The sequence below is a fragment of the Copadichromis virginalis genome, linkage group LG6 (assembly GCF_057382275.1).
Source record: "Copadichromis virginalis isolate Kocher_CV1m ecotype Utaka linkage group LG6, C_Virginalis_male_GT1.1, whole genome shotgun sequence".
NCBI classification, from domain to species: domain Eukaryota; kingdom Metazoa; phylum Chordata; class Actinopteri; order Cichliformes; family Cichlidae; genus Copadichromis; species Copadichromis virginalis.
In genome coordinates this window covers 15,263,918-15,290,040 of record NC_140623.1, presented here as the reverse complement: position 1 = coordinate 15,290,040, position 26,123 = coordinate 15,263,918, and the positions used below count along the sequence as shown (strand labels likewise).

Here is a 26,123-nt window from a genome sequence, read left to right as displayed (position 1 = left end):
ACCCCCCACCCCCCAAAAAACATGGCAGCAGCCTGAATGCTAAATGCTAAAGTCCAAATACTTTAGCATTTAGCTTGACATCACAGTGGCTACGACCTAGCTTGCAGATAAAGGTGAAAATTAAGTGTTAATTCATGTTTCAGACTGTAAAAAAGGTGAAATGCTGATCAGTAATTCTTTTGTGTCCAAACCTAAACAAACTGCAAGCAAAAAAAAAAAAAACACCTCCCCTTTCAGACTTTCACTGTCCTTTACATTAGAAACACCAATATGTCACTTGAGGGACGCTGATCCAAGCTGGTTTTCTAAGGTAGGAGGAATCAAGCTACTATTTAAAAGTAGTAACAAATTAAACTTTATTTGCGCTTACATTTTTTTCTTTCTTATACTGTACCCTGTTATTTGGCTTCAGAGCTTATTAACAGTCCTAACCCTGAGGTCTGAAACCAAAGCAACGTGATATTATTTTTGATCCTTTATATCAAGCAAAGTGTGTTATTTATAGTTTATTAGCTCATTCTGAATATTAAGCTATTTTAATAAATATAATAAATAAATAAAAAGCTGTATTTATGAATTTGATTAGTAATATTAAAATCCAGGTGAAAATCCGATTTAAAAACCACATTCTCAGCACATTCCCCCTGTTGAACCATTGTTGTTGTTTTTTTAATTACTTCCAGGGACTGGTGCATAATCAGCAGCTCATTTGCATTTCCTCCCAATTTTTCTCTTCACTTTTTATTACCTGAAGCTTTCTCTGAGCTCATTTACTTTAAGCCACAGTGATCTGTGTCTTCTTGCAGCAGAAAACACAACGAGCTTTTAATGTTCGGTCATATCAAATCGAGTGAAAATGAGTTTGACGTGTTTTGTATTTTGCTGTTTCGGGGGAAAAATGATGGAGCTTATCTTTAACTGACAGAGGACGAACGGGGAACGGTCGGCATGAACATTTACCTGGACTCCCAGAATTCCAAACACGATGAAAAAAGCACAGCAGATCAAAACAATATTCCCAATTGGTCTGAGAGATGTGATCAGAGTTTCAACCACCAGTTTCAGACCTGGAGCACGACTTATCACCCTGCAGCAAGCACACACACAGGTTAGACAGTCCTTAATATAATATCAGCAGAGTAAACACAGATGATAATCTCCTTGATTTGTACCTGAGTGGTCGAAGTGTGCGGAGCAGGCGAAGGACCCGGAGGATGCCTAAGATCCGATTACCACCTGCTGAAGCGATGGACACCAGGATGTCCACAAGTGACACAAACACCAGGAGCCCATCCAAGACATTCCAGCTGCTCTGCAGGTACACGCCCTCTCCAAAGTACAGGCCCATAGCTACCACCTGCATGCAGACGCGCACAGATCCAACAAAATTACTGAAATAATTAAATAAGCTAAGGTGTAAAATGAGAATGAAAGCCATTCTGATCCCCACCAGCAACGAAAATTGCCTCTTTAGAATCAAGAAAATGACTTTGGAGTGGAGTGCTTATTCAGAAAATGTTCACTGTTATGGTTACCTTGATCATCATTTCGCCCACGAAGATCACAGTGAAGATGTAATTGGACACACTAAGAAACATCCGCTCCTGTTGCACACACACAGACACACACACACAGGCGTGAGAGCATGCACAGATTAACAGCAGGAAGCGCATTCGTCAATTTAAAGGCTTTGTAGCCTTAGCTTTGATTCTGGAGCACAAAGTGTTGCATAACGAGCTGAGAAAAAAAATGCACAGCAATCGCTGTAGAAACATAATAAAAGCATACTGGGAACAACACGTGTTGTTATAGAGACTCTTACATCAGCTACAAGCACATGAGCTCTTGTAGTAAACAGCCCCTCTTTGTGTGCGTGGTCATGCAAAAGACGTATGCTGCTTCTGTATTTGTGAGCCGTGAGTCATGTCTTGAGCTGTTTAAGGTTTAGATTACAGTGCTGCGCGAAAGTCCTGATCTGCCACTTTTTCTAGGAAACTGAGAAATAGAAGTGGCGATTTATTGAAACATGTGCAAACATAAATAGAAACGCAGTATATAAGTTGAAACAGAGTTTGGCTTCAGGAACAGTTCTCCAGGCTTCTTAAAGGACACTTAAAACTCTTCTTTGGATGTTTCTGCCTTTTGTTCCCTTTTCTGTCAAGATGATCCCGCACTGCTTGGATAATATCGAGGTCCGTGCTCTGGGGAGGCCAATTCGCTGTGCGTTTTTCTATCCAGGTATGCTTTTACTGCATTAGCAGTGTGTTTGGGGTCATTGTGATAATGGAAAATCCAACTACTGCCAATCAGATGCTTTCCAGATGGTATTGCATGGATCAAAATCTTATGGTGTTTCCACTTCTATTCTTTTAGCTCATAACTATTTGGGAATCTCCTTACTGGTGCACAAATAATATTTCGACAACTGCCAAATTGTGGTATCTTTAGCAGTTTTATAGGTTCAACTAAAGTAATGGAAGCAACAGGCTGTTAATGACAAAGTGCTTAAAGATAAAATTCAAAGTTGCTTCTTTGCTGTGTTGTCTGTTATTTCTAAACACAACACTGGTTCAGCCCTTGAGTTAGGTCAGTGGTTCAGTCATTGCTCAAGACTACTTTAAAAATGAAAGTCTGGATCATATGAAGCAAAATCTAAAGACTTTTGGGGTGGCTCAAGACTTTTGCACAGTATTGTAGCTGTTACGTTCAGACTTAATCTAAGCACTTAGACTAATGCATAATGAGTTCAAATCTGTCAAATCATCAAATAAAAAGCACAATGAAGATGGAAATTATATCAATAATATCCAGTTAAACCAACCAAGGAAGACAAGAAACAGAGTTTCAGTGTAAAATTACATCCATTAAGTCCGGGTTAAAGGTCAGGGTCTGGAATGTCGTTATGATGGTGCTTATGTCAATACTTCTCCTTACAAGTGTAGTAACCGTGTGTGTGTGTGTGTGTGTGTGTGTATGAGGTACCATGCTGTGTGGCTGTATGTCAGGTCGCTCCAGGGCGATGGTGATGCAATTAAGGAAGATGAAAAGCAGGACGATGTGATCAAACATCTTGTGACCTATGACCCTCTGACACCACAACCTGAACCTGCAGAGAGACGGTGTGAGAAGAGAAAAGGATCGGCAACAACCCCAGTGTTTATTTTCTATTCAACACATCACCTGCATCACTTCCATTTCTGCCAGGTTTAATTGATAAAAGTACAAGTTGTACAACCAAGCTTCAGCTGTCACCTTCACACTTTAGCTGTGAATTTTTACACATGCGTGCAGTTAAGGCCACCTAGGCCACCCTGGAGAATATCAGGGGCTGTGCATAAACGTGTGTTTGTGTGTATCTTTACTGGTTGTGTGGAGCGAACAGATAGAGGGACCATTCTTCATGCTCCAGGCACCACTGAGGCTCATATGGCTCCAGTATCTTCTTCAGCCTCTTACATAAACTCTGGAATGAACACACAAACAGACGAATGACATCGCAGCGTACACTCGTTACGTTACAACAATCAGCATTGCTCCAAAAGTTGATTCTGTTCATCTGGACGTAGCGTTTTGTGGGAGAAAATCAGAAAATCAGTATTGCTCATCATCTTATACACCCATGATACCGCAGAATGAAGTCATTTTCATTTCTATCCAAGGTTTTTTCTTTCTTTCTTTTTTTTTTTTTTGCAGCGACCTCGTGTGCATGCACAAAAAATTCCAACACAGCTATTTTTTCAAACAATATTCCGAGTCATTCTTCCACCCGGATCTAATTTAAATTCAGCTAATTAAAATTTTCTAAGAAACAAAAGTGTCTTAAGGTCAGCCAGGTTGGAATTTATGCCTTTGCGGGATAATTAGCAGCAGCTTTTGAACTTCTGAACATGCCCAAAACAAGCTCTTTTATGAACTTGTTTTATCTAGGAATAACAGAAATGGGACGCCATCAAAATGCCTGCTCCTTCTGATTGGAACACACGCCAATTAAAACTGCCCGAGTCTACATTTACATATATATTATATGGTTTTCTATTTGCTGAGACAAATTCATGAAACAAATAGGCATTAACCTCTTCAATCTCCTCTTCCTCTTGATCGGTGTGGTTATGCGATGTCAGGGGAGCATCGTCGTAGCAGTGGTCTGGCAGGTGGAAGGTGGTGCCGTTACAGTCTGGGGAGAGGAGCATTGGCACCTGCAGGTACTCTGACTGGTCCAGAGACTGCTCCCTGCTGCTGGCTTTGGAGCTTGAGTATGTGTCGGACAGCAGGGACTCCATTTCTCCAGACTGGCTCTTCCTGTGGAGGCTGGGGGCTCGGCCGATGCTGATCCAGCTGGAGCGACGGCTCTCTGGCCCGCTGTCCCACAGGGACTGTGAAGACAACTTAGAACAAAACCAGTGCCTTGTTGGATTTCTGCCTTATCTTTCAAGTGCAAATAAGGATTTCATTCTTCACAGATTAAAGCTGCCCTGTAGAGTTTTTGGCCATTAGCAGTGCAGCGGGGTGATGTTTTCATGAGTGGGCTCCTATTTTGTTTGTATCTTGTGCTCCTTATCAACCTCTACATGGAAATGACCAGGATTTGCACTAATGATAAGTCTGTTTGGCCCAGCACAGTTATTAAACTTACTGAGAAACAGGGTAAATCAACAGGATGATATCTGATAACATTTTAAGAGGTTTCAGTGCAGAAGCTAGCCACAGCGAGCAACCACCTGTAACCATTTGCCAGTGGAACATACAAGGACTTGAATAACCTAGCCTTATCTTATCTTAAAGACTTTATAGTACCATGTCACCCCAATAGAGTACTTCACTTTCAGACTGCTGGTTTACTTGTGGTTCCTAGGATATATACACGTAGAATGGGAGGCAGAGCCTTCAGCCTTCAGGCCCCTCTTCAATGGAACCAGCTCCCAGTTTAGATTCGGGAGAAGGACACCCCCTCTACTTTTAAGATTCAGCTTAAAACTTTGCTTTTTAATAAAGCATATAGTTAGGGTTGGATCAGCTAACCCTGAACAAACCCTCAGTTATGCTGCAGAATGCTGGGGGAGTTTTTCTTTGCGACTATTGCCATGTTCTTGCTAATAGTGGTTTTAAGGTTGTAAATAAAACTGAACTCAATTGAACTGAATTCGCTCAATGGTCCATCAATACACTTTTCTTTACAACCTGTCCTTTAGCCTGTCCACAGTTACTGCTGTATCTGCAAGCCACTTTGAAACCCGCCTCCAGACCAATTTGTCCTTTCCATCCGTGTCTCACATAACCATTGTCATATCTGTCACCACTGACGTTGCCTGCTTTGTTCTATTTCTGGTCATGCTGCTGCTCTCCTCCTGCATTTTTTAACTAAGGGTGTGTTCACCGTAGGCCATCTGTTCCCCAGCACATCTGACCCCAAAGTCCAGCTCATTTCACTAGTGCGATTACTAGTGCGCGCCATTCGCAGTTAAGTGAACTGTGCCCTGTCTGGCTCGAATAGGTGGTCACAGCTGAGCTTCAGTTGAATTCAGTGATGGTACGCATGTAGTGTGATGACCATCCAAGCACAGAACTGCGCCACTTGCTCAATAGCAGCTGCCTCTGTCAAAATCCCTGCTTTAATAACAAATCTACAGGGCATAAGAACTGGCCCAGTTAAGCCACAAACTGCATAAAATCATGAACCCCTTGTGCTCTGCAAGAACGCTTTTTAAGAGTGCGTGTCTGAAATACGGGAGAGAGCACGAGAAAGGAGTCGGGACAGACTGAAGTGGACCTGGCTCATTAAGGGCAGACCAGCTGGGGAGCGATCAAGCTCCGGCACAATGCAAGGCAACCGTGACCAGTCTGAATCCACCCTTGGAGGACATGTTTTAATCAAGATAGGCTAAAATTTTCAGCCACCTCACTTCAGTCTGAAACATCTTCTGAGTCGTTAGCATCAAATCTCCTAAAAGCAACGTGAAACGAACCTGACGTTGAGCTCAAGCATTAAGCTTAGCCGTGCATAGAAGGAGGGCTACATGACTCAACCCGTCAACAGTTGGTGATACTAAAGTGCCAGCAGAAGGCCTGCTAACAAAAAGACTGCCAGCCCAAACAATGCTGAAATATTTGGCTTTGTGAATGTTTTATGAGGATAGAAATGCACTCAAGTAATTTGTCGTGTCTTGAGAAGACACATAATGGGTTTGTTGGGAAACAAAGTAAACAAATGAACCTCTGCAAGGTAGCTTTAATGAAGCTCTGTGTTATCATTCTATGACTTCAACATTTAGAAATTGCTTCAGCTCAGCTTGGATTTATATCCTTTGCATAACAAACATCTTTTGATTAACTGTTTCTCTAACTCACATTTATAATAAATATTTAACGTGGTTTTATATAAACATATATATCTCCACATAAAAGCATGTGCCCAAGGCTCACCGGTGACCTTTGCTCAAGGCTGTTTTCCATGGATGCACCACTGGCCCGGCGTGACTGGTTGGAGTTTATGGTGGGCGTAGCTGCAGTGTGCGTGATGACTGGCAGCGGTGGAGGAGGAGGGGGAGGCATGGAGGCTTTTGGGTTCAGGAGACCATTGGGACTCAGCATCATGGCCTGAATCTTCAGCTCTGCACACACACACACACACACACACACACACACACACAGAATATTTGATGTCAAAGAATGATTCTCATTTATTATATTTTGGGATTTGCAATATTTTCATGGTTTCGTTTGGATCAGGGCTGCACTGACCATGGCTGTATCCGCTGCATATAGGCTGTATATGTCACGATCACTGGCTGGTAAAGCTCTGTGGATGTTCAGGTTTTTAAGGTGGATCTTATGCATGAGTTGTGGAGCTGACAAACTGACTGCACTAAAAGTTGTGCAACTGACTTCTGGATCACATGGTCTGGCAAAATCAGACCAACCTAAATTAAATCCTCCTTTTGTGTGTGTTTTACTTTGATTATGACAACAATTAGTGACTAAATAAGACTTTAGAAACTACTGAGTGGGCCCATAAACCCATGTGGAAAGTCTCAGCTGAGCAATACGGGCATTTTTTTAGATATCAGTAGATATCAGTGAAATTTGACTTCGCTGCTCCTGCTCGACATTAGAAAGAAGACGTTTAAGACTTCAGTCAGTAATTTTTCATCAGGGAATTTGATAATCCGCAACTTAAAGTTTATGATTTAGAGAATCAAGCTAAAAACGTTTAAAAATTGGGTACTAATATTGTTTATTACTCACTGTCAAAGAGGACAACGAGAAGAAAAACACATTCATAAATAAAACAGGTTATCAGTATTTGTCCCTGAGAGTAAAGAGTAAAGCAAGTTCAATATAAACGTTGACACACATAAATATTCTAAACGTGGAGTCTGTAATAATTGGATTAGCTGTAAAAATGTGCTGCATTATTTTAAAAAAATCTAGATAGTGCACATTTGTGTTACTAAATGTTCGCAATGTGTTTCGTGTCCATTTTTCACTCCCGTGTTGTTCTTGAGCAAATACAGATGAGCTGCCCTCAAGAAGCTCACAAATGCAATTTAAACAAAATTAGCCTCTACTTAAAAAGCCCAAACCTCCTTCAGATTCATCTTACGCCTAATTTGAGGTAATGTAGGTTGAATTTTTGAATTAATATTAAAAAAAAGACAGCATCAGAGTGAGTAAATAATGGCCTATGTGTAATGTCAGTGAGGTTTATGCGGTTTTGCCCTTTTAATGAGCCCTCAGAGTGAAAGTAAGAGTAATGTCTTGATGCCTGCTTCAATAATCCAGGTAAGGAAATCCCCGAAAGTTGATTCTGTTCATCTGGACTCAGTGTTCTCATTAAGGTGACATCATCTGCAGCTTTCCCACCATTATAAACCAACGGCCGGCTGACTGAACCAAATCAGACAAACTGAGCTTGTGGCTTTTTTGTTAGTCGGTGGCATGAGTTTCAGTCGTTACGCAGCTGTTTATAAGGTCGGGGAAACCTGCAGTCAGCCGAGACTGAAGACGTCAGTTGAACGAGAGATTAAACTTTTCTCCCACTGAAAACGCTGCATCCAGATAAAGATCTTTCAATCTTTCTGGGATTAAAAACAAGAGAATATTTTGCAGAATTATGGAAAGCCTTTAAAATGTTCACAGGATGAAAGAACCTCCAAGAATTCAGGTCAGAATACACCAAAAGGCTATTTTAAGGCGACTCCATGTGAACTTCCACTTCCATGCCCGGCTGATCTGCGAGTTTGTACCTGCAGCGTACAGCTCTCTGAGTTTCTCCTCGTCCTCGTAACACATCGAGTGTCTCTCATCATCGGCCTCAGATCTGTTAGCATCTCCCTGAAAACACAGACAGACGCAAATATACACCAGAGTCATCATAATCATCACCATCACCACCTTCCCTTCCTCAGTGTTGTAAAAGTGAAAAGCACATCTCGGTCGAGCGGGAAAGACTAAGAGGAAAACTAGGCAGATGGGCGGAGGGAATCTCCAGCGTTCTCTAGTTGAGTTATGTGGATGGCTTTGGCAGCGATCTCCTGTAGTCACGCCAATAAAGCTTTACTGAATTTAATTAAAATTCACGCCAGAAAGATGGAGGCAGGCGGCTTTGGCAAAGGGTATCTGTGTGTGTGTGTGTGTGTGTGTGTGTGTGTGTGTGTGTGTGTGTGTGTGTGTGTGCGCGCGCACGCAATAGTGAGAGAAAGAGCAAGCGCTCTCTGATGCCGGAGATAAAAGATGAAAACTAAACAACAAAAGCTCACCAGCTGTGAATGGCAGGCGATATCAAACACATCCCTACCCTGGAGAGTATTTTGTGTGTGTATGTGTGTGTGTTGCAGTGAGAGAGAAAGATGGAGGAAGAGAGAACGGAGGATAGGCAAAAAGCAACAGAGGAAAAGTGTGATGATAAAGAGACAGCGAGCGAGAGAGAGAGAAAGGAGAAACCACACAGGCAGGATGGAGGAGATTATTCTCTTGTAGGCAGCTTTGGTATCATCAACACAACAGAGCTCAATTAGTCTCATTCGCTCTGCCTCGTTGTCTAAGTAGCTCAAATGAAACGGCATCTTTGCCCTTACTTCAGCTTGAAAGCCCTCGACCAAAATGGCGACGAGCAAGTTGAAGAGGACGTAGTTGCCAAAGGTCATGAGGGCGACAAAATAGAGGGCAGCCAACGGCGTTGTGGAGGCCATCCCGTTATAGAGCACCGCGTTCCAGTCCTCCTGGGTGAGGATCTGCAGATTAGATAAGATGCGGAGAGACGTCAGGGGGTTAGAAAAACAGGCCGTCAAACACACAAGGAGCCAAAAGGCGACGCGCTACGTTGCTAGCAGGTGTTCCAAGAATAGATAATGTGAGTTTCTTCCTTTATTATCTTGTCGTCAGTTGAACAGTAATGACGCTCATCAGTGTTAAATGAACTCCCGCCGAGTGAGTGCTTCATTATTGCTCTTCCTCCTCTGCTCGTGAGGAACATCTTACCTGCCCACTGGGACAGTTTTTTTATACTTTTCTGAAAAACCGAGCGCGCGCGCTCCCAAATCGGAGCAAATGAAATCACGGGCGAGCGCTCGTGACTGCAGCAGCTGTTGTTTGAATCTCACTCCTAAAAGTGGTGCGTAATTGATGGGGAAATTCCTCCAAATCAAATACCGTCGGTGTCTTCGTGTGCTCTGCGCGTGTGTGTCCCTGAGCGAGGGTGCATGTGAGGATGTTTGTCTAACCTGAAAGACAGTGACAGTCGCCCAGAGCAGGGAGTCAAAGTTTTTTCTGTCTGGTAAAGTGTCTCCGCTGTCTTGTCGCAAACCAAATTTACAGCCGAACAGATGCATCCCCAAGATACTGCAATACACACACACACACACACACACACACACACACACACACACACACACACACACACACACACAACAGTAAGGTAATGTTTTTATCAAGCAGTAATTTAATATGTGCAACAACAAGATGCGGTAATACTGCCTGCGTGCACAGCTGTATCTACATGAAAGCCGATGACACATGTGGTGATCAGTTTATAACAGAGGAAGGAGAATCCCAGCAGTAGCCATTTGAAATGTAATAACAGTATAATTAAAGCAGAGAAAACGCTTAATCATCACTGTAACTCGTGAATATATACCTGAATATGAATATAAAAAGCATCAGCAGCATGCAAAATGTGGCCACGTTGTCCATGGTCTTCATCAGCACCACCAGCTGCCTCCTGAGTGCAGGAAGGAACCGGACCAGCTTCAAAACTCTCAGCAGGCGGAAGGTGCGCAGCACCGACAAGCCTCCCTCGGCCTCACCCACGATCTCCCACACGCTGAAACACACACACAGGTTAAAAGCACAGAGATGCATTTCCATTGAAGCGATTAAGGAATCAGCTGTTACCCTTTGTCAGCATTAGCGTCACCCAGGAAGACAAAAACAAAAAGAAAGAAAGAAAAACTTCCCGAATCTTTTCAGAAGGGAGAGAGCGCTCAAGTCTTTTTGATGTGACGTGTGGCAAACGAAAAAACGAAGTCGGGCCAGTGTTGTTTACAGTTCACCAGCCAATAAAGAAAGCCAGCGCAGCGTGAACTGGCACGGTAAACAAGCAAGGCCTTCAAACGTGGATACATAATTTAGCTTGTAGTACTACATAATGGAGTGAATACAGGCCCTCTGGACTATGAGTGCAACCGCTTGGCTCAGCTGCCAGCACCGGCATCGCTGGCAGTTCGGGAGATTTAGCTGCAGAGCCCGAGACGTGAGAACAGGAGGAATAACTAATGACAAGAATTCCCTTTTTGGGGTAAACACACAGACAGAGAGTTCCCCCCACCTGATGATGACAATGACGCTGTCAAAGCCGTTGTAAGGGTTCTTGATGTAGCCGAAGAGCCCGAGAGCCAGGAGCTTCAGCAGCATCTCGAGACTGAAGAGACTAGTGAACACCATGTTACTGATCTCCAAAATATCTGTCAGCTCCTGCGGCTGAAGAGGTGCAGTGTTTGTGGAGAGAAAACAGGGAGAGATTGATGTACAGAGATGGACGGGCACAGAGAAAAATGAACAAATAAACAGAGACAGACAGCGCGGAGCTCAGTGCACTCAACATGTTAGGAATCTCCAAGATGTTGGTGAAGGCTTCAGTTTGGGTTTACATGGATTAAAGCTGGTCAGATTTTGTTGCTGTTCTTTTTTGCAGATATTTTTTTAGGTTTATGACAAAAAAAAGCTTAAATTTGTATCCTCATTCCAAAAAATCCACAAAAAAAAAATGTTTCAGAGCCTGCTTTTAAGGACATAGCTGGTTACTTAGTTGTTTCAGGACATTTTTCTACTGATCAATTTGCCATAAAGGCCCACTGTTATGTAAAAACATGCATTTTTTTTGCACATTTGGACAATCAAACATTTGATCCTCTTTTAACAGAATTAAAAAGTTAACCCAATAAAGTCTAGTAACCTCTAAACTTGCTAGCTATGTGCCAGTCTATCAGTATCTGAATTTATAGTGAAGCGACAGGAGAAACACGCTTCAACCACGTGACAAACGTTAATATTTCATCGTTTATCTACCAGAGGGGAAATTCCCTGTTAGGCCTGTCCCTGTTTTCCACTTTTATCGTAACAGTTGAGAGAGATGACATGAAAGCAGGGAGAGCAGAAGGAGGACGTGCAGGCTGCTGCGTTAGCGTCACACCATATGTGTGAGCCAAACAGCACAACAAAACACGACTGTGCTTTAAACTGCTTTGTCATATTATCTAAGTAGGGACCCATAAATGATGATTACACGTAAAAATTGTTAGAGAAATCTGTTCATGGTTTGTGCGTCTGAAAAAAATAATACTGGCTGATATGTTGATTTTTTTTTTTTTGAGTTCAGTTCAAATTTATTGTATTATTATAGCATCAGATCACAACAACAGCTGCCTCAAAGGATTTATATTGTAAGGTAAAGACTACAATTATACAGAGAAAACTAATATGAGCAAGCACTTGGCGACAGTGGTAAAGAAAAACTCCCTTTTAACAGGAAGAACCCTCTGCCAGAATTATCAGACTCTTAAATCAGCAAATATCGGTCTTAAAGATGCTCACTGGGTTCCAATATAATTATTTATTTTATAATGAAGAACTTCATAAAATTATCTGTAACCCTGTAATATCGTAATATGCAGCATTTGTTCTTCTGGGGGACAAAAACCCACATCATAAACAACAAAAGTACTTGGTCATCTACACATATCAGGGGTGAGCAGTTAATTTTTAGGCGCACTCAAACTCGATGAGCGCTTTAGAACGATCCATTCTTTCACAAATGTTTGTGCAGCGCAGCCACGTGTTTGATTTTATACACCTGTGTCAACTGACTAAGATTAAGTGATTAAGAGGTGTGGCCCAACACGTTTGTCCATTTAATGTACTAATTTCTGATGTTTTTAGGTTAGGCTATGTTAGGCGTTACCTTAGTGGTAGCTGTCATTAAGAAAAAGTTAAATAAAATAAGTAGAGTCCTACATTTGTCAACCCTTCAAAAGCATGACACTAAAATCTGTGTTGCCAATGATTAGGGAATCACAGATGGAGCCTGTCTCAACCTGTCTGTCTGATATCGAGGGTCTGCTGCTGTCTTTGCTATTAAAGTGCTGTCATCATGCCAAGATCGAGAAAGCTCCCCAAAGCCTTCAGAAAATCGTCCGGGTATCCAAGCGAGTCTGCAAGGAGTTTTATACAGAATACTATAAGGGCGTTTGTATTATCATAGCGTGAGATAATTCACTATCTGGTAAGTACATGATATAACAATATCTCTTGCATGCCTGGACACAAGAACAAAACATTAATTAGTGCAACTGAGGTATTTCAGCCATCATGATTCAGGAGTTATTAATCACGCTCGTGTCTTATACACAGTCAAGGATGTACTTCATGTGATGAGCTACAAGGCTGAGCTGTAATTACAATGAGCGTGTAATCTGTTAGTGTCCAAATGTTGCCATAGTAAACTAACCATAATTTCTTCATGACATCATCGCCAAATAAAGTGTAGTTGATATTTTACTATTAAATTAAGATTAAACCCAAAATGTGGAGATCACATTTCACAATAGCTGCCGAGGCTCTACAAAAGCCTCGTGCAGATGAGTCAGTGAAACAACTTAAACAGCTGTCTTGTCGTGTCTCGTGATACAACATCCTCTTTACTGCATGAGGTTGTAACTGTCGACAACCTTGCATCTGTCCACTGCCAGCTATTTCATCTGGTCAATATTGTGTGGGGGTTTTTTCCTTCTGGCCAGATACAGCTTCACATTCCTTATACGCATCACCTCACTGTGTTTATGTGATAAAACAGAAATCATTTCCTTGTAACTAAAACTGATTCTGCAGTACGATTTCACGTTCTCATGTACACAAAGCTTTATGCAGAGGGCTTTAATCTCCAAAATGATCAATAATATTTTTTCTCAATGTGTCCCTAACACTCCTTTGTAAAGAGCAGTCATTTGGCTGCAAAGAATTTGCAGGTAAGTTGGTATGAAAGTGCATGTTCTTAGGAGTGCAGTCGCCTAAATTTGAGCTGGTGAACATAAAGGCAAAACCCGCCCTTTTGGACTAAATGTGCTCCGGACAGACAAATACAGAGACGACTGGCTACAGTAACAGAAGAGACATTTGGTGCAGACCAAAGACATCTTTTCAGGAGAAGCGTAGCGGTGGAAATATTAGTGCTCGGGGTCACTTTGCTGCCTTTGCTGACTGGGCAGCCTGTAGTAATTAAATCAACGCCAAATTCTCTCCATCACATCAAAGAGTGCTTGAAGATAATGCGAGGCATCTGTCGGAAAACTGAAGGGGACCTTTTATGAGGATAATTGTCGTAAGAGATTTGAACCCCGTTAAAATGTTATGAAACAGGCAGAACGAGCAATAAGCCGTCAAACAGTTTGCTTGGAAGAGTGGTCAAAAAGTTCAACAAGACCATGACAAAAACTCGTCCACAACCATGCAAAATAATTTCAAAACAGTATTTTGAAAGCTTTTTGAAGGCATACTTATACCATGTGTGCTAATCGTTTTCACAGATAAATATCTGGTGGTAATTTGTTTGCATAAATGATTTCAAAAGTCCAAAATTTCCACTTCATAAGCACTCTAATCATGTTCACCATCTTTAAAATGATGCCACGTAGGACTTCCTCACCTGCACACTCAACCAGGCCCCGCACACACTTGATGAGGCGTCTTTTCCAATATATCACACGGTACTGTGCAAAAGTCTTGGGCCCACCTTTGCGTCTTTATATTTTGCCAGGAAAATGGGAAACAGGTGCAGCAGTTTATTAAAACGTGTAAAATGGGCAAAAACAGAGTTTGTACAGTCATAGCAGTACAAACATAATCGTTCATGACCACCTTTATTCTTCACCACAGCCTGAACTCTCTGACAAGCTTTTGTCTAATTTCTTTAAGTTGTCTTCAGGAAAAGTTCTCGGGGGCTTCTTGAAGGACATTCAAAGCCCGTCTTTGGATGTTTCTCCTTTTTTTCTGTTTTCTGTCAAGCTGATCCCACACCGTCTAACACCCTTTTATTGTGGTATAGCAACGCTAGTGGGATGTTGTCCTATTAGTGTAGAAGCTGGACAGTCTCCGTGAGTCCATGCTGCTCTCCGTGCATCTGTTCAGAAAGACCTTACCATTGTAACAGGCTGGCGCAGGCAATTAACTAACCCCAGCACATGTATGTAGGAACAGGGTAAAGCCATGGAGACTTGACTTGTATGGTCTTGTTCTGTTAACGCCAAATAAAGATCTGTTGTTCTGTCTAACCGACTGGCCGCCGAGTTGTCCAGTTAACCTCCCCACCACATGCCCGCTGGTCCTGCTATCAACTGAATGGATCAACTGAAGTTCCAGATGTAACTTTCAAGTCCTGCGTTGGGTTTTTGCTTGATTTTCATCTGTTTTAGGTTGCTATTTTTTCATTTGACTGTTACGTGTACACACACCACTGGTTTATCACTTCAGTTAGATGCCTTTTTGTATGCTTGAATGATTCAGAGGTCAGTGTGAAGTGGATCTTTGAAAGATTTTGACAGACCTTCAGAAAGCTTGAACAAGTGTTGCTCAAGACCTCTTTAAAACTTTCAATAAAGTCTTCCTCCTTGGAAGGAAAATATAAACAAATGATAGGTGGCTCAAGACTTTTACACAGTACGGTGCATACAGATAATCCTGTATTACATACTGTGTTAGATTAGACTAAACAGGATTATTGCTGGGTTTTAACAAGATCAGGAAAACATGCAAACGCTCTGGATTTGACATCTTATATTTTCCGCCCAGCAGCTGGGTTTGTGGGACCCAAACAAAGACGAAGTCAAGCCAACGTCAACAAAGCACAAGAGTTAATATTATTCACAAATCATAATAACAAGTAGTCTGCATAAAGTCTAACATAGTTTATACCTCTGAGCCACAGAGCTGCAATAACTACGACAGTAAAAGTACATGAAAGAAATAAATCATTGAAGCTGGTGACATTTCTTGAAATTACAGAGAACATAGACCCCGTTTTTTTTTTCTTTTGCTCTGCTCCTTAAACCAACAAATGAGTGCACATGAGAAACTGCTTCTCTGAGCATGCTCAGCGCCATCTGCATGACACACAGCTGCTCTCAGAGGGTTTTTCAGAATAAACAGCACTGGTCATCCTGATTGAAATTAGGAAACACTGGCAAAAAGAAACTGTAAAGCTATTTGCGTATGTCACAGTTTTGGATGATAAAAGATGGATGCATTCACTTATTATATTCATTCGCATTGCTTCTTTGTTGATTTTGGGCCAAAAGGGATAAAAATAGGTAAAATAGGGCAGCTCTCATCCTTAAATTTTAGCTATCGGAGAAGTTAAAGCCATCCAGATTTGTCATATTGTTCAGGAAATAGGCCAAACACAATCTCCCGCTGCCTTTCAGCCAATCACAATGTCAGATCTGTCCTCCCTCTCCACCTCACTCATCCACTCGCTTCTCCTCGCTCTGCCCCCGCCCCCCTCCCCGCCCCACCCCCGTCCTGTCCCAGGGTCACGCTTTAATTAACACTTCAGGTCTTATGAGTTTCTCCATCTCCTGATACATGCCTGCACACACCCACACACAGTCTCTCACACACACACATGCGCACACTCTCTCCGCGATCCCATATGCTCGCTGCTGTAAGTGTTGATTGGAGGGTAAGTTTATTGACTCCACCGCACACGGTGATTAGCGCATCAATTTTCAATCAAATTGTAGTCGCAGCCAATCTGCGAGAGGCGCGCACCCCACACATGTGCGCACACTTACCTGCTCGTGGTACTCTATGCCCATCGACAGAGTATTAATAAGGATGGCAATCATGATTCCTCTGCTGAAGTATCTGCTGCCAACAATAAGTTCCAGTTTAGTTCTGAGCCTCGCCCAGCCGCACTCCCACAGCCTCTTCTTTGGCTCAGACAGCTGCGCGTCACTGAGGCACGAGCTGCTACAGTGACACGGGCTGTTACTGTGACACGAGTGGCCGTGGCGCTGCTCTTCAGGCTGCTCGTTAACATTTTCGCCGTCACTAAGTTGGTTGTAGTAGATGCAGTACGGGCATACCGAGGACTCTCCGGGGACTTCGCCCGGCAACAGTAACGCCGGATGCCCAGCAGAGCCTCCTGCACAGACAGAGATCAGAGGAGAGGCCACATCAATCATGCATCCACGAGGGTAGAGTAAAACGTCGCTTCTGTATGCAGACACTCTGTCATTTAATATATTCTCGGCTCAGCAAAGGAGAGGGGTTTCTTTTCATTTCTGGGAAACAAAAATTCAATAACATGGAAACCACTGTGCTAGTGGGTGGGGGGCGGGGGGGTTGCTTTGTGCAGACGGAGAGCTCTGTTATTAGAACAAGGATGCTCAAGTGTGTGTGTATGCATGTGCGTTTTGTGAGGGTGGAGGAAGCTTGAGGGGGTAAGATTTCAGCAGAATTCATTAGTAAGGCACTCCGGAGGAATGCTCCAACGACATAACAACAAACACTAATCTAGCACGAGCAGTTCACTTGTCATCACAATTACAACAAATTCATGTTTCACTGGAGACTGATATAGTAAATCCAATCTGGTCGTTCTGCGGTGTGCGCGCGCGCGCGTATATAGATAAAACTGCCTTCAAGGCAGACTTGTTGAAAATGACTGACTTCACTACATACACAGGAAATACACTAATCAGGAGATGTGGGTGGCTTCCACGTAGCACCACGCTGAATGACTTCTGCTACAAAGTTCTCCAACTACAGTCGGAATTTATTGCATCACTGAAGTGTATTAAACGCTGATATGTGAAAACGGATGCTTAAAGTGCTGTGAAACACGCAGGGAGCCGTGGAAGGGGGGGACCCTGATGATGTCAGGATTACCCGGATTAATTCAGCTTGGACTTTGAGATAACAAAATTTTAATGAAAAGGCTGCGTTACCAACTGGGCTGTGGAGTCGCAATGTGTTTTTGGAACATGACTCATACTGGGAATTAAAAGACAGGATATCTTGGGCCTCTGCTGCTTTGATGTTGACCGTATATTTTTGTTTCTCCCAAGTGAATCTTCGAGTTTAGTGAGAGTACAGTTTTATGGAGTATGCTTTTAAATTAAGTTCTTGTCTTAGAAATTATATGTGTAATTCAACATTGTCTGGCAGAGTTTTTTTTATGTGAAAAATCTCGAGCCACCTCTCATTTCTTTCTGTCGCCTCCTCTGATCCTGGCGATGATTTGAACCATATTTTTTACAGTCCAGTTCTTGTGTAATTTTCATACTTCAGTCTTGTCTCTCTCTTTCTCTTCCTTAAGTATGGCTTCTTGACAGCCATCTTTCCACTGAGACCATTTCGAGGGTTCAGTGAATAGTAAATGGATCAGCTGAAGGTCCAGATACATCTCGCAGGTCCTGTGTCTGGTCTTTGTTGGATTTTCTTCCCTCCCATTTCTTAAGGACAAAACTTTCAGACACTGTTCATCCGCTGTAGACAGGCCTGCCATTTCTTCTTTTGTCCTGCACTTGACCCGTTTCCAGACATTTTTAAAGGATACACTGCACACCATGCTGGGATATGCCAAGTTTTTGACTAATGGCTCTTGTTGGAGCACAAATATTATTTTATGACTGTCAAACTGTGTTATCTTTGGCATTTCTCATAGCTTTAACTAAAGTGCCTAAAGATATAGTTTTAAAATGGCTCATTGCTAAGTTGTCTGAAATGCACAGATCCAGCACTGGTCCATCTCTTGAGTTAGGTGTTTTCATCCCTGAATGATCAGGCTCTTAAAGAAAGAATTCCTGTAAAGACGGTCAGGTGCTAGGACTGATCTGAAATGAGGTTTGTTTTTTCTTTTTAGTCTGAATAAAAACTTTGAAAGATCTTCAGAGAGCCCAGAGAACCATTGTTCAAGACCACTTTAAAAAAAACGGACGGGTCAAGACTTTTGCACAGTTCTGCTTTTTTATGCTGCTTTCAGCAATGCTCGATGTGTCGATGTGGGAAAATAAATATGCATAGTTTCAAAGGTTTTCAGGTTATCCCATATAAGGCAAAGAATCTTGTTAAAAGATCTTCAGTATTCTGCTACAAGTCATCTTCCTGAATATTTGCATCCCATCTCTCCACAGAGATTTCAGGGAATCAAGCACGCAAGGCCCCACAAAGGAGAAGATGTAGATAAAAAGGTTAGACCGGTGAGAAATGTTTTGGATCAATTGTCTGGAGACACTTCAACCTTTAGGCTTGAATAGTACAACAGATCATCTGAATGATCTTCCAGTTTTTTCTCAAAGCTTTGCTGTTGTGAGGAATGACGGCACTTGCTTGATGTTTTTTAACAGCATGATTGTTCATGGCATTTTAAAACTGCTGTAAACATATGGTCCTCCTTTTGTCACATACATCATCTCATTACATGGATAATGCTCAGGCTACGGTAAACACAAGCTTATCTTTTAGCTCCTGCAGTGCTGTGTGAGGCAGAGGTGAAACCAGACGGGGAGTTTTGTTTCGGGATTGTGTCGTGTCTGCACAGCGCTCTGAAACTTCACATTTTTCACTAAGTTTGTGCGACATGGGTAAGACTACAGACTGCAGTGGATGACGTAAGGTATAAAGTTACTATGAAACTGCCAGCTGGTACTGGCAAAATAAAAAGCATTCATATATATGAACACTTTATGATCCAACACTCTGCAAAAGAACAAGGAAAAAAAAGAGGAGGCTGGTCTTTTTTCTGTTTGCAGAGTGGCTCTCCATAGCATTTACACATTTACGCAGCTGATTTGCCAGCCATATTGATTATAGTGGAAGCGTGTGGCTGCTGCATGAACTTGCATACGTTACATGTTCAGTGTAGCCACAAGAATTTGAATTATAATACCTCTGAGTGTCGTCTTGTTTAAGGGACACACAGCGTTATTGAATTCTGCTCGCCTTTTCAGTGCATAAAAATGTGCTCAGACTGTAACAGACAGTGGCTCTGCTTCTTTTATCATACTGCTTTGAGCTCCGAAAAGAAAATTAAATGTGCCTGCGCAGTGTTAAAGGTGATGAATGTCGCACAGATATCAAAGTTTCGCTAAATAAATCTGAAGTGATCTGAATTTGAAATACAGCTGAGGGCAAGTGGGAAGATGTATTCTTGGTTAATTTGGGACTGCCAGAGATCATTTCTCAAATTAAACAAAAACAAAGATTATTCAAACGAACAACAGCAAAGCAGGGGAGTAATCATAGACTGTATTAAAAGATGGACTTATTGTACTTTCCAGGTTTGAAAACTGAAGCCAATGTGGAGCTGTCTTAAACCTGCGTTATGGTTGCAAAAAGATGTACATGGCATAAGGAAATCTACTGGAAAACTGCCCTTGGCTTGTGATGATCCCTGTCCTGATTAGATTACAGGCTCAGTTGATAGTTTCAAGTCTTATTTAATAACTCATGATGACATTTTGTAAATTAAGGTCTTTCATTAGGGTTAAAAAATGGGATGAAGTAAGAAATGCTTCACCAAGACACAAGCCAATGATAATAAAGGTCTCAGAGCCACCCCACACTCGTCACGCCAGGTTTGAAAATACCAAGATGACAGTTGCTAGGGCCTCAGTCACACAGGCCTAGAGACCAGTCTGCAACCTCCTAGCAAGCTCCAGTCACTACGGAAAAATGTGTTTTCCCCAGCTGGATGGAAGTTGCTGTCTTCCTCCAGGTGAAATCGTGGTACTCCTCCCAAAACATCCATGCATTTACTTTGGTCGCTAACAGATTGCTTTGCTGGCCTGCAAACAGTTGCCACTTACTCTCTGAGTTGTAGTGGAAGTTGAAAAAGTGCAGCACAAACCAGAAATCGACAATGCTCACAGTCAAAGTAAAAGTGCTTCCTTACTGCTAATTTGTAAGCAATCAACACATTTCAATGTCCATTTCAAGAGTTGAAACTTTTGGTTCAAAGGAAAAGAGTTCCCGTTTCTGGTTTGCGTCACACTTTTCATGGAAAATGTTCATCATGTCCATCTTTTACATACAGTCTATGGGAATTTTAAAGCCTTTAATCCTGGACACTCACTGCTTCCACACATAGTCAGAGTGTGACACTGTGATTCACACACTTTCAAACATTCACACACATCCCTTCATCCTCACCGTGCTCCAGCACCAGCTGCGGCAGTCTGTTGCCGGTCTCCGTAGCAACCAGCCTCTTTTGGTCCTGGTCCTTTGCATCCCGGTGACTGAAGAGGGGCGCTATGAAGGGATAATTAAAGCCGTTGCCTCCATTACTGACGGCGGGGTCAGTCTGAGGCTGATGGTTTTGGTGATGATGATGATAAAGCTGATGAAGGTGTGACAAGTCATTAGGGGCGTGGCCTGAGTGCCGGTGGGCGAGACCGTTCATCTCCCCGGCCCCACCGCCCCTGGCAGATCCGCCACCTTGCTCTCTGTGGCACGCGCACGAGCAGCGAAAGCGCGCGCGCGTCTGAGCGTAGCAGCGGGAGAGCCGTCGCCAAGCCTTACGGCCCAGGTGCGCCAGGTAACGAATAATCTCCTCGTAGCAGCTCCCTGGTTGGCTATCGCTGGCCAGCGTGGAGGCCGACTGATGGAGCTGGCGGGCGCGCTGCTCTGACTTCATTAAGGCGTGTTCTCTCTGTTTCGTTTCAGAAAACTGCGTTGCTATTACGACCAGGCACAGGTTGATCATGAAGAAGGAGCCCACCTACAGAGGACGACACACGTCACATACAATAAGTATAATTTTTTATGTGTATATATATGGATGTGTGTGTGGCCATTTGTGCTATAAGCATGTACTCACTATAATGAGGAAAATGAAGTAGATGAAGTTGTAGAAAGAATGTGCGTCCATGACATAGTACATGATGTCTACCCAACCCTCAAGAGTAATTACCTGAATGAAAACATGCACACAGTCAACAACAGCAATATGTAGTGTGCACCTCATGGTAACCAATCAGATTCCTGCGATTAATCCTGGAGACATTTACCTGAAAAATGGCAATCCAGGCATATCCAATGTTATCAAAGTTAATAGCTCCTTTGTGTGGGTTCAATTCCCCAGCACGACACTCATTGTAATACTGATACCAGTTCACACAAGACCCGGGCTCATCTACTCTAAGGCCCATCTCTGGTAGGGCCTCCCCAGCATCCAGCAAGCAGGAAGTCCTGCCTACTCGGCGACGAGGCACATCAGAGCACCGGAGCATCCCGTTTTCTCTTTCCATGGAGCAGATGAAAGGGTGGTCGTCTGTGCCGTCGGGCCGATAGTAACCATTCAGGAAGGAAATGTTATATTTCCTAAAGAAGAAGAAGTTTCATGAGTGAACAGATGTTAGATTTCGCTTCGTGTAAGCATAACCGAATATAAGAGGACAACAAAAAATGTTGATTGTTTTCTTTACTGCCAACAAACAAATAACATACCATTTCTTTCAAAATCATCTTTTCAAAAATGATTAAACTGTTTTTGTCAAATGATACTTAAACTGAAGTAAACAGTGCATTTCTTGGTAACTACTTCAGCTGCAGAGTAATGAGTGTAATGTGAGAGTGGGTATTTATGACAACAAAACTGCGTGAAGAAAAATGTCTCCCATTATGGCTCATGGATGTGTGTGTACATGTGTGCGTGTTGTGTTTTTTAAATTGCATGAAGTTAATTCTGAACAATGGCAGAAAGGAAGTTGTATTTGGCCCCGGCTGCACAGATCTCACGAGTAAGCCAGCATCAAGCACGAGTAACACGGAGCGGACCTCAAACACAAACGCTGAGTTGCTGGGTTGGATTCGAATGGTTTTCAAAAAGATTAATCATTTTATTGACCTACTGTTTCCTTCAAAGGTCTGTTTTCTTGGGGAAAGAAATGAAAGACGGTGTGAAACACACAGAGGTGCTAAAGGAGGAAATGAGGAAACAGAGAGGGAAACACAGATGAAGGGAAAAAGCAAAAAAAAGCCAGGGAGGGTGCATTGGAGAGATAAGCAATCAATCATGTGTGGCGTAGAGGGGGGTCCCGGGGGAGCGCTGCTGCCTCACTTCTTATTAGGAAAGGTCATTTTGTTGTTTATGAAGCAGAAAAAATCAAAATCTTTACAGTGAACATGAAACTGGAGAAGGGTTCGTTTTGCTAAAATGGTACCGGATACTGTGCAGTGGGCTACTTGTGGGCTAAGCGAGAGTCGGTTAACAACTTCAACAACTACTGCAGACGGTAAGGAAAGGAGCTGTTCCTGCAGCAGAAAGCAATTCCAGCTGAACTGTGCGCATTATGTTGCAAATTAAGTGAAACAGCTGGAAATCATTTTGCAAATGTCATTTTGTAAAATCTTGTACAACAAACTATGATCCACTCACTCGACTCTATTGGTAAAAATTACAGTGTCAGAATTCAATCTTAACCATCTGAACGCCCAGATTCCTCCAGAGAGAAGCCAGAGCATTCAGACTCTTGGAGCTGCGTGCCTTCTTGAACTTATGATGTAAGCTTAAGATTGGATGATATAACATTTCAAAAAATGTAACGATTAAACAAAATCACCTCCAGGAAGCACTGATGACTCACAAAGAAAAATAAAACACCCCAGGTTTAGCCCCTTTACCCAAATACTTTCAGCTGAGGAGTTATTTCTTTCCATTTCTCATTATGATTATGCTGATAACTATTTGCAGATCTGGGAAATATTAATATTTGCACGAGCTCAGTTAAAGTTGTGATGAAATGTGTATTGTGTTTTCATAATGAGGCAGTGTTTTGCCTTGTTTATCATCTCTCCATGAGCGCCCAGATAAATTCCACTCTGGCAGTAATGTCCTTACATTAAGCAGCAAACCTCTCAGTAAAAAAAACAAAAAAAAAGTGATTCTGGGAGAAACCAGCTGAAATTAAAATGTATCCCTGACAGCTCTGAAGGTGCCAGATCCATCCTGAGCACGAACGCTTTGTTCCCAATCGTTTCACTGTGGAAGCTGCGAATCTGCGCAGCTGCTGAGCAGAAAACATTTAGGTTAATAAGGCGACGTAAGATCACAATGACACACCAGAAGATGCAAATAATTAAGTTACGCTGCTGTGCCACCTGCGTAAATTGCTCGCAATTTGGAGGGCCTCTATCCCGCTGCTGGGTGATGCCACAGCTGTTTAATAAAGTCAAAGAGCAGCAGAGTTTCAACGTGTGTTTTTTCAGCATGACTCAGATTTTAGCTTCCAGGCAGATTCTATAAGAACTGATATGAAGGAGATGAAGCTGATAGCGGTCAGTAGCCTTCAGGAAGAAAAAAGTGGAAAGTGCTTTTAATTTGCATTTGTTCTAATGTCCAGTCCTCCATCAGATCTACCATAAAATGTTCAACTAGAAGCTTCAGAACCGGAGAACTCAAGCCAGTGGATCATGTCATGTTTTTTACATCCAGTGTGATGGATATGTTATATAATTGTAACTGAAGGAGAAAAATACCCCTAAAAAGCTCAAACGGGGGCTTGTTTGTTTCCTGCACTGTGGTTTTATTGTGTGTTATCATTGTTATTCAGTTTTAATAAGGTGTATATTTAACTCCCTCTGCTTTGCTGCCTTTTCTAAACTGTGAGTTCATATTTTTTCTTCAAGTTGATTCACTCGACCCACGACAAGTCACCAAGTATTGACCCTGGTAACTCAATCTGTTTCAGGTTCTCTGAACTTCAGCGTATGCATAATGAATTTAAAGAGCACGCACTAGGATATATTATCTTATAAACCTTACATCCCACCACCATAATTTAGAAACCAGGTGCTCAGACCCAGTGGGCTCCTGCTAAAGCTAACTCCTTCATATTGACTTTCCTCATACAGATGTTGTACATTAAGTGTGCAACTCTTAAGTAACTCTTCATTTAAAGATTTTTTGCTAGGAGAATAGGAAATATGAGCACTGGGGAGGCCAATCCATGACTGACGCTGTTTCATTATGTGTTTTTCTATCCAGATATGCTTTTATTAGCAGTGTGTTTGGGATCATTGTCATGCATGTAGACACTTACTGTTGCACCTTTATCTTGACCTTTTGCATACATATTGATGAAACCAAAAATTACCAAATACCTCTTGCTCCTGATCTGACATCCACCTTCTACCTGAGAACATTTCTTTAGTGAGCAGTAGATGGATCACCTGAAGGTCCAGATGCATTTCTTAGGTCCTGTGGACTTTGGATTTTTTTTTTACCATATCTTAAACACTGTCTGCTACAGGCAAGTCATTGTTTCTTTGGTCCTCCACTTGTGTGCAGTTTCCTCAATTTTTTAAGGTCCCACTGCACACCACGGCGAGATATGCTAAGTTTTCAGCTAACAGCTCTTTGGGATCTTGGTGGTTCAAAAATACTACTTCATGCATCACAAGCTGTGTTATCTTTGGCATTTTACATAGACTTTAGAAAAGAAATAGGAATAAATAATGTGTTTTTGTGACAGGCTGCTAGTAACAAAGTGTGTAAAGATACAATTTAGAATTGGGTCTTTGATAAGTTGTCTGCTGTTTGTACGCAAAACACTGATTCATCCCTTGAGTTCACTTGTATGATTCATGGACCACTTTTAAAAAATTACAAGAAATTCTGGCTCCTTGAAAGCAAATTATAAAGAAATAAGAGGTGGTTCAAGATTTCTGCACAATACTGTACAGACACTAAGATAAGGACACTGAGCACTTTTGGTCGAGGCTGCTGCTGCTAGAGATTAATTTCAGTCTTTGCTTCTCCAGCATCACCACAGATTCCTTTGTAAAGCTGCCGTATAAATAAAGTTAGTTATTGGCAAGAACCACAAATTCATTATCAAATGAGTGAATGTTTGGCACAACAACAATGCGTCACCACAGCACCATCACTGATTGTTGTCCAAGTTGCTATCTAAGAAGGCGAAACAGACGTTATCTGATGTGGTGTGATAATATGTGGTCATGTTTGTGAACATGTGAGCGGGAAGCGGGAGTGGGAGTGACGGTAACATCATCAATTAGACTGTGATCGAGCGTGACATGAAGGATTGTGTGGGGGAGAACCGGAGTGACAGCAAACTCAGATAGTTTTACTGTGGAAACAGCCGCTCGGAGGCAGCCACTGAATAACAGCTCCCTAAATTTATTTAGCCTTCCAAATCCCTTGATTTGTGATCCCTGATGCTCAAAGTGTCCAACGGGAAGCACGTAGCACCTCCGTGACGGAGCTGATTAGAGAACAAACAAGATCAGCCCATCTGTGATATCGATCCCCGAGTAAGGAGAGAGAGAAGCTGATCAGTTGTGAACAAACTTTTGACAGGTTGGAGCAATAAAGCTGGCGCAACTCGTGCTGTGACATCGGCTGGTCACTATAGCAACTCACATCTTCACATCCTCTCCCATGAAACAGCGGTTCCTCAGTAGCCCCGCCCACAGCTGTACGCCAACGATGCCGAAGATGAAGAAGACAAAGAAGCAGAGCGCCAACACGTTTCCCAGCATAGGAAGTGTGTCCAGCAGGAGGGTCACAAGAATGCGCATACCTATCAGTGCACACACACACACACACACAC

At 42.4% G+C, this 26,123-nt stretch overlaps 1 protein-coding gene across 2 annotated transcripts in view; it reads right to left on the bottom strand.

Moving 5' to 3' along the window:
* Positions 1-26,123, bottom strand: part of LOC146707503 (voltage-dependent T-type calcium channel subunit alpha-1H-like) — a 58,894-nt gene that overhangs the window by 17,365 nt on the left and 15,406 nt on the right. For both annotated transcript variants that reach the window (XM_085458873.1, XM_085458871.1), the window contains 17 exons: positions 25,934-26,093; positions 21,558-21,870; positions 21,368-21,460; positions 20,701-21,268; positions 16,338-16,690; positions 10,823-10,974; positions 10,133-10,318; positions 9,720-9,837; positions 9,075-9,230; positions 8,244-8,331; positions 6,421-6,608; positions 4,074-4,385; positions 3,363-3,463; positions 2,983-3,106; positions 1,536-1,604; positions 1,173-1,357; positions 961-1,087 (listed from right to left, as the gene is read on the bottom strand). In XM_085458873.1, coding sequence (XP_085314999.1) covers positions 961-1,087; positions 1,173-1,357; positions 1,536-1,604; positions 2,983-3,106; positions 3,363-3,463; positions 4,074-4,385; positions 6,421-6,608; positions 8,244-8,331; positions 9,075-9,230; positions 9,720-9,837; positions 10,133-10,318; positions 10,823-10,974; positions 16,338-16,690; positions 20,701-21,268; positions 21,368-21,460; positions 21,558-21,870; positions 25,934-26,093 — 3,293 coding nt within the window. The remainder of the gene's footprint in view (positions 1-960; positions 1,088-1,172; positions 1,358-1,535; positions 1,605-2,982; positions 3,107-3,362; positions 3,464-4,073; positions 4,386-6,420; positions 6,609-8,243; positions 8,332-9,074; positions 9,231-9,719; positions 9,838-10,132; positions 10,319-10,822; positions 10,975-16,337; positions 16,691-20,700; positions 21,269-21,367; positions 21,461-21,557; positions 21,871-25,933; positions 26,094-26,123) is intronic.